This window comes from Sciurus carolinensis, chromosome 10 (assembly GCF_902686445.1).
Source record: "Sciurus carolinensis chromosome 10, mSciCar1.2, whole genome shotgun sequence".
Classification (NCBI taxonomy): domain Eukaryota; kingdom Metazoa; phylum Chordata; class Mammalia; order Rodentia; family Sciuridae; genus Sciurus; species Sciurus carolinensis.
Genome location: NC_062222.1, coordinates 1,759,621 through 1,768,315, shown reverse-complemented (window position 1 = coordinate 1,768,315; position 8,695 = coordinate 1,759,621). Strand labels below are relative to the sequence as shown.

Sequence of the window (8,695 nt, the reverse complement as noted above, 5' to 3'; positions counted from 1 at the left end):
AGCTGTGGCCCGCCTTATTTCTCTGGAGGAGAAGGCGTGAGACCGGGAAGCCTCGATGCCCACTTTCACATGCAGGCCTGACCCAGCGCTGGCGACACGCGCCGGGCGGGCGGGCGCGGCGGGCACTGCGCCCCAGGAGTCGCGCAGGCGGGCGGAGCAGGGCGGTCGCAGCGCCCCGCCTTGGGACTGGGAGGGAAGAACTTTTTGGAGCGCGCCTGCGGGGCCCCTGGATGCAGTCGCCCTGCCCCGGACCCCGCCTCCCGCCCGCGGTCGCCCCCGCGCCGCCCGCCCGCTGCGTGCTGGAGTGGAGTCGCCGGCGGAGGGAGCCGCGGCAGCCGCCCTGGGAGCGCAGCCCAGCCGAGCGGCATGCAGGCGCTCAACATCACCCCGGAGCGCTTCTCCCAGCTGCTGCGCGACCACAACCTGACGCGCCAGCAGTTCATAGCGCTCTACGGGCTGCGGCCGCTCGTCTATACCCCGGAGCTGCCCGCGCGCGCCAAGCTGGCCTTGGTGCTCACCGGGGTGCTCATTTTCGCCCTGGCGCTCTTCGGCAACGCGCTGGTGGTTTACGTGGTGACCCGCAGCAAGGCCATGCGCACCGTCACCAACATCTTCATCTGCTCGCTGGCTCTCAGCGACCTGCTCATCGCCTTCTTCTGCATCCCGGTCACGATGCTCCAGAACATCTCGGACGACTGGCTAGGGGGTGAGTGCGCGCCTTGCCCTGTGCCCGCACCCTCGCCGAGGGTGTTTCTTCCTTCCCACTTTTACCAACTGGCGATCCGTGGTTTCTTTCTTTGGCGTTGTTTTCTATTAACTTGCACGGAGTTTACTGTCAGCAGGTCAGGAGGCTAAGTCTTTGACTCCCCTCTCATCTGCAGCGGATTTCCGAAACAGCCTTAAACATAGATTTACATAGCATTGACTTGAAAGTGACAGTGTGAAAAATTTTAAATTGATTTATAGGTTAGAAACATTCTGATGCTCTCAACTGCAGTTGTTGTATTTGGGCATTTAAAAGTTGCCTGGTGCAACTTACACCATCAAATTAAGGGGAGAATTTTGGATCATCTTACAGAACTTGGTTTTTGAGCAAAAGATGAAGACTTGCCATTTCTATGTGAAATTATTGAGGAGATGAGGTTGGAGCTGTGTTTTGAACAATAATTTAGACTCATCAACAGAAAAGGATGGGGTATTCTTAGGAGCAGAGCTCACTCCAAAATTGGGACGAAAGACAGAAGAGGGCACTTGAAGCCATTTCAGGAATGTGTAGTTTACAGGCGGAAGGGTGGGAAGTGAGGCAGCTAGTGTTGTGAAGCCTGCGTGCTGCTGTGTGCTTACATCTCCGTTTGACGACAAGGAACGTGGATCTCTTTCTGGGAATCAGGAGACCCGGGTTACCACCTTGGCTCTACTGCACATGACTTCAACTTGTCTGGGCCTCAGTGTTGCAATAGGATATTAGGAATCAGCGTCGTTTGCTAGTGAAGCATTCTGAGGACTGATGTCCAGGGAGACTGACCGAGGACGTCCCCTGCTGATGGCAGAGGGGCACTGCCAAGCCTTTTCTCATGCCCTGCTTTCCTTGCTTCCTGTTTCATGGGGGCATTTCACGTCAGCTTCTAAATACTGATAAAGGGGTGATATGTGGCCGAAGTATTGTGTAGGGTTGGAGAGAGATGAGTGTTGGGAAATGTGCTTTGAAAAGGTGGGCCCTTTTCAAAGGGTGGGTGTTCAGCTGGAGGCAGCCTGTGTCTCTCTGGGATGGGATTTGTAGAGTAAGTGATGTGCTATAATTAAGTAGAGGACACCTAAGTTGAAGTCCAGGGGAGAGGACAGTGCCTGGGAAACAGCTGAGATGGATACTGAACAAGAATCAACTTGTATGTTTTAAGGCAAGAAAAATAAATGCAAAAAAATAAAATGGTTCAAGAGCTGAAAATTAATTCTTGGTTTATTATTTGACAGAGCCATTGAGGACGCCTAGGTGGCAAAGCGTTCTACCTTGGGGGTACAGACACCAAGGAAGCTCATCTAGGTCCTGTGGGCCTCAGAGACAAGCGCTGCCCCTGCATGAGCAAGCCAGGGTGTGAGGGGAGGAGGGCCCCTCTGGTAGAGGTGGGGGTGGGTCAGGAAGGCCTCCCGGAGGAGGGGCTTGGGTAATTTAGGCTTTTGTCAGTAGACAAGGATGGCGTTTCCTAGGAGCTGGGCTCCCTCCACACGGTGGAAGAGAGGAAGAAGATGCTGCATTTTAAGAACTCCATGTAGGACTTTTCCAGAGTACACACACAGCTTTCAGGTGGGGAATGGTGAGAGGTGAGACAGATTAATACTGCCAGGGAGGAACATGCACACGTTGTGTAACAGCCTACCACAGGACTACTTCACAGGTGAGGCAGGACAGACAGGGCCTCCAAGATCAGCAGGTGGTGCCCAAGGCCAAGGGCAGACCCCTGGGGGAAGGGTGGGGCTGCCCCATGGGGCCCGGCTTTGAAGATCTCCCTTGCTGAGATGGCCATTCCCCCTCTGCAGAGAAGGAGGGGACGTCAGCGTTTATGATGTTGGCATCAAACTGAAATGAAAGAGCACAGTGCCACTGACTCACAGAAAGCACCTCTGTGGCCCAGCCAGACTCCACTCCCGCCTCCTGGTTGGATTTCTGCAGTCCACGCATTTCTGACGGTGTTGGGCTGGGGAACCGCGGCTGATCTTCCGTCGGTCCGCTCACCTCCTTGCTAGGACCGGCAGCACCCACGGTGTCAGCTCCTGATGACTGTGTGCAGCTTGCGTTGTGAAAGTGCTGCTGGGTGACACTTGGACCTGCCTGCACGGGTGTCCGCTGGAGGGCTGTGGACGCTGTCCCTGCCGGCCTCCAGTCTTGCCAGCTATGCTCAGCTCAGGGGAGCCGCTCCCACTGACTCAGCCCTGCGTCAGGCTCTGCCCAGCTCCTCCTTCAGCAGGCCAGGTTGTTGGCCGCAGTCAAGTGGGCGTATTTGCAGCAGTGGCTGCAAATTAGGCTGTAAAACAAACAGAAGTCAAACGGCTTTTTTCTGGCACCCTGCGAGCAAACTGGCCAAGTCGCCCATGAACACCCAGTTTATTTGGGTGAATCACACTGACGTCAGGAACGAACCCCTGATTTGTGGCATCCAAGCGCGCCAGCAGGATGGGGCAGTGTGCAGGGCCTTTTACCTACCGACCTCTGGATCAGTGACCGGAGCGGGTTCTGGCCCCAGGCACGGTCAGCAGCCTAGGCTCATGACCCCCTGTGGCTGGTACGGGGTTGGGATGGTGTTGCCCTGGCACTTAGAAGTCCGTCCTAAGAGTCCTCCCTCTTTCCCCCTCTGATCTATTTTGTCAGATGCCACCAGTGAATTTCCCCATTGCCCTCTGAGAATGACATTTACCATCTTTGTCTGGAACTTTCTCATTTGCCTTCTTCTTCTCTTTATTTCTTCACAACTGCAAAGTCTCCTCCGAATGCACTGACTGAGCACGTTTTGCTTCTAACTAAATTCAGAACAATTGATTTTGCTGTAACTGAGGCTCAGGAGCAATGCTCTCTTCTCCAGGTCCCCGAAATTCCTCTTTTCCTCTTTCTTCCTTTTCTTTGTTTCCATGTCTTATGTTCTCTCCTTGATGGTTCTTGCGCTTCTTCTTTTGTGCCAGTGTCCACTGAAGCTTAGTGGCAGTCTCTTTTCTTCATCAGTGATCTCTGCACAGAGGCCATTGCCAGGTCTCACTTCTCCACTGATGATTCTGAGCTTGGCATCTGGTCTTTATCTTGAGCCACGTCTTGCAGCTGACCTGAAGGCTAGGCATGCGCATGTGGTATCTGATCGGCATCCCGACTCTCGTGCATCTCGTCCTTCTGCCTGCAGTCCAAACTGTAATCTATGGTGCATGAGCTGCTCCTGCACCTGGCATTCCTGGGTATCTGCTGTGTGCATGGCGTGCTGAAGGTGTTCACAGAGCTGTGTCCTTGTGGGACAGCCAGGGTTCCGTCAGATCAGGAGAAGGAAGCACTGGAAGAGGGGGAAGGACAGGGAACTTGGTCAGGGTTCCAGGGCGCGCAGCCCCAGTGCTGGGATCAGTTCTGAAGATCTCCCCGCTGCAGGTGGAAGTCAGCGTGAGTGAGGTGAGAGGGCGTGCTTGGGGAGGGCATGGGGCGGGCTCTGCAGGCGCCTGGGGAGGAAGGGCCTCCCGGGTGCACGCTGAGCTCCCTGGTACTCCCTGCACCCCTGCTGCGGCAGCGAAGAGCTTCCTGGTGGTGACTGGCAGCTGACTGAAAGCAGTTCCGAGGAAGGAGCTCCAGAAGCTTCCTGCGTGGGGGGCTCCAAGGCAGACATGCGTCCTCTCACCCGCAACGTGCGGCTGCCACGAGAACGCCCGAGAGCTCCCTCCGCAGTGGCTCTCAGTCTTGGCCTCGTCCGGATGGGGCTGGGGAGTTTTAAGACCCGTGTCTGCCCACCGCCCGCCCTGGGGATTCGGACTTTAACTGGTCTGAGTGTGATCCCTGGTGTCAAGTTTTCAAAGTTTCCCAAGTTAGAGAGGATCTCTATTTTCAACCAGGCCGACACCGCTGACATAGCATGAATGCTCCCAGCACCAGGACCAGGGTGGGGCTGAGGATGGGGCTCACAGAGTGACAGAAGCGAGGTTTCCAGAGAGCACGGAGCCTTCACACCACAGGTGGCGTGTTCTCAAAGTAGGACCAGGAGTGACACATGCCTGGGAGACGCAGAAGTGGTCGTGTAAGACGGAGTCCCACAGGACCTCTGAGGCAATTGCTGCATTGTAGGCAGTCCGTTATGTCTTCATGGAAACCCTGACCTTCCTTCACGGAGTCTTTCCAGATGAGTGTGGAGAACTGGGATGCAGCTCAGGGATAAAGTGCTCGATTTGCATGCACAAGACTCTTTTCTGTTCTTTGCTTTTTCCCTCCTTCTTTCCTCCCTCTTTCCCTCCCTTCCTTCCTTCCCTTCTTCCTTTTTCCCTCCTTCCTTCCTCTCTCCCTCCCTCCCTTTCTTCCTTCCTTCCTTCCTTCCTTCCTTCCTTCCTTCCTTCCTCTCTCCCTCCCTCCCTTCCTTCCTTCCTCCCTTCTCTCCTTCCTTCCTTCCTTCCTTCCTCCCTTCCTTTTTCCCTCCTTCCTTCCTCCCTCCCTTCCTTCCTTCCCTCCTTCCTTTTTCCCTCCCTTCCTCCCTCCCTTCCTCCCTCCCTTCCTTCCTTCCTTCCCTCCCTCCTTCCTTCCTCCCTTCCTTCCCTCCTTCCTTTTTCCCTCCCTTCCTCCCTCCCTTCCTCCCTCCCTTCCTTCCTTCCTTCCCTCCCTCCCTCCTTCCTTCCTTCCTCTCTCCCTCCCTCCCTCCCCCCCTTCCTTCCTTCCTTCCTTCCTTCCTTCCTTTTCTTTCTTTCTCTTTTGACACTGAGAATTTAACCCAGAGGTGCTTTACTACTGAGCAGTATCCCCAGCCCTTTTGTTATTTTTTATTTTGAGACAAGATCTAGGTAAATTGCTGAGGGTCTTGCTAAGTTGCTGAGACTAGCCTCAACTGTTTGAACCTGTGGCCTCAGCCTCGGAGTCACTGGGATCAGGTGCCCCACCACCATACCTGGCTAGAGGTCTTGGGTTTAATTCCCAGCACCAAGGGGAAAAGAAAAAGAATCTGGAAAGGAGTAAAAAGTGGTACAGAGGTTGGAATATGAGATACACTAAGATCAGAAGCCTTTTTCTGTCGTCTGGAGAATAGGATGCCTGCTGTAAATTAGCACACCTCTGAGCAAAGACTGTTAGAGCCTTGTTCCAGAGCCCTGGGGACTGGTGTGGGTGGATGCCGGGTGGGCGACTCCCAGGCCTCACCAGAACGGCGCCTGTCTCTATTTTTAATAAATAGAGCTTTGCATCTGACTTTAGATGAGAAAGAAAAGGATTTTAGTGGAAGGAAAGGAGGGGAGGAACAGGCACCGGGCAAGGGTTAAACATTCAGGTGTGTTTTTAGAGGGCTGGAGTGATCTTTGGTGACATGCACTAAAGAGGCTGCGGGCTTTAATTGTGGGGCCAGTTCTGAGCAGAGGCCTGACCCTGAAGCTTCTCCAGTTCAGGTTGAAGGTGCAATTAGCAATTAGAAAACATCCCTTTCCTTTTTCATGACATCCTCCTTTTCTATGACACTTCGGAAACGTGCATCTGTGAACTGACGCAGAATCAGGAGCAGTGTGGGGTTTAGAAAGTCTCCTGGCAGGAATAGTGACGGCTGCTGATGAAGAGCAATCTCTTTAAAGCAGAGATGACAAGAGGAGAGGAAGGAGAGGCCCGCAGCAGCACTCAGTTTGGAAGCGAAGTTGGGAGGTGCCCTGGGTTGCCTCTGGGCCAGTCCCTGGAGTCAGCCACTCACTCCCGAGAGGGAAAGCCCCCGGGCCAGGGGAAGCACCACTGGGGAAGCGGAAGGGGCGGTAAGAGCGGCAGGACCCACACAGAAGGTCTTTCCTGCTGAGGACGATGGCAGGTTGCCATCACCACCATGGCAGAAGTGGATCTATCACCGGGAAAGTCTGAAACGCTCACTGCACACGTGGAGGCACACACGGTGTCCTCTCTTGAATTTGCTTCTCTACAATGTAGGCCAGCGTGTTCTTTGTCCCTGGGCTGGTTTATTAGGGTTCTTGTTTGCAAGTAGAGAAGCCCAGCTTAAACTCCCTTTAATGAAAGGGGGAGGCTTTGCACATGGCAAGAAAATGCTCAGTTAGGGCAGTTCAGGCCCAGCTCCACTTAGGTCCTCCAGCAGGGAGCATCCCGTCTCTACGCCAGGCTCCCAGCCACAGTTCTGTGGTCTTGTTCTTAATCTAGCTCTTGCAAATAGCATTTTGAAAAGGCCCCAGGAACTACACACTTACATTTCTTTAAAACTTCCTTTCTCAACCCAAGGTCCATTGTCAGATAAATAAACAGACCAAATGTGGTATATACCCACAATGAGCAATTACTCACCGTCAACAGGAACGAGGTTCTGATGCTTAGTACAACAGGATGAAGCCTAAAATAGTATGTTAAGTGAAATAAGCAAGACTCACATGGATACATATCATTGACTCCACTTACAGGAACTATTTAGAATAGGCAAGATTACAGAGATAGAAAATAAATTCAAGGTTACCGGGGATGAGGGGCAGGGATGAGTGGAGAGTTCATGTTTAGGCTTGTGTTTGGGATCATGGAAGAGTTTAAGTGGTGGTGACTCCATTACATTGTCAATAGAGTTCATACCGCTTAATGATATGCTTTTAAAAAGCTACAGTGGTCAGGTACAATCACGCGTTCATTGATCCCAGCTACTCAGGAGGCTGAGGAAGGAGGATCATGAGTAAGAGGACAGTCTGTCTAACATAGCGAGACCCTGTGTCAAAATGAAAAAAGAGAGTGGAGGTGGGTTGGTTGGAGTACAGCTCCAGGGAAGAATCAGCATTCAATCCCCAGGACAGAGAAAAAGGGAGGGGATGAAATTATATGTTTTATAATATACGTATTGAAAAGAAGGGAGGGAGGAAGGAAGGGAGGACGGAGAAGGGAAGATGGGAGGAAGGAAAAAAGGAAGGAACTTACTTTCTCAATGACACTTCACTTTCTAATAGCTCCAGAAAATTCAGGAAAAGATTCCAGCCAGCTGGGGTTCATGCTTCCAATAGAAAAAAAATAATGTAAACTAAGAAATAAGTCCTCTCCTTATTAGCTCCTCTTTGGAGCTAAGTCCTGTTCCCATCATGGTGTTATGGTACACAGAGGGAGGCTGGGTCGCTCATAATAAAGGACTAGGTCACAGTGCTGATGGTGCAGATGGGGTCAGAGAGGAGGTGGGTCAGTCCTACTGAGGGACTAGGTCACAGTGCTGATGGTGGAGATGGGGTCAGAAGGAGGTGGTCAGTCCTACTGAGGGACTAGGTCACAGTGCTGATGGTGGAGATGGGGTCAGAAGGAGGTGGCTCAGTCCTACTGAGGGACTAGGACAGTGTGCTGATGGTGGAGATGGGGTCAGAAGGAGGTGGTCAGTCCTACTGAGGGACTAGGACAGTGTGCTGATGGTGGAGATGGGAACAGAAGAAGGTGGTCAGTCCTACTGAGGGACTAGGACAGTGTGCTGATGGTGGAGATGGGGTCAGAAGGAGGTGGTCAGTCCTACTGAGGGACTAGGTCACAGTGCTGATGGTGGAGATGGGGTCAGAAGGAGGTGGTCAGTCCTACTGAGGGACTAGGTCACAGTGCTGATGGTGGAGATGGGGACAGAAGGAGGTGGTCAGTCCTACTGAGGGACTAGGACAGTGTGCTGATGGTGCAGATGGGGTCAGAAGGAGGTGGTCAGTCCTACTGAGGGACTAGGTCACAGTGCTGATGATGCAGATGGGGTCAGAAGGAGGTGGTCAGTCCTACTGAGGGACTAGGTCACAGTGCTGATGGTGGAGATGGGGTCAGAAGGAGGTGGTCAGTCCTACTGAGGGACTAGGACAGTGTGCTGATGGTGCAGATGGGGTCAGAAGGAGGTGGTCAGTCCTACTGAGGGACTAGGACAGTGTGCTGATGGTGGAGATGGGGTCAGAAGGAGGTGGTCAGTCCTACTGAGGGACTAGGACAGTGTGCTGATGGTGGAGATGGGATCAGAAGGAGGTGGTCAGTCCTTGAGGGACTAGGTCACAGTGCTGATGG

At 53.2% G+C, this 8,695-nt stretch overlaps 1 protein-coding gene across 1 annotated transcript in view; it reads left to right on the top strand.

Annotated features, from left to right (window-relative positions):
- Positions 1-245: 245 nt before the first annotated feature.
- The window catches only part of Qrfpr (pyroglutamylated RFamide peptide receptor), a 38,319-nt gene continuing 29,869 nt past the window's right edge, over positions 246-8,695 (top strand). Inside the window, exon 1 of the mRNA XM_047567150.1 lies at positions 246-706. Coding sequence (XP_047423106.1) covers positions 367-706 — 340 coding nt within the window. The 5' untranslated portion in view covers positions 246-366. The remainder of the gene's footprint in view (positions 707-8,695) is intronic.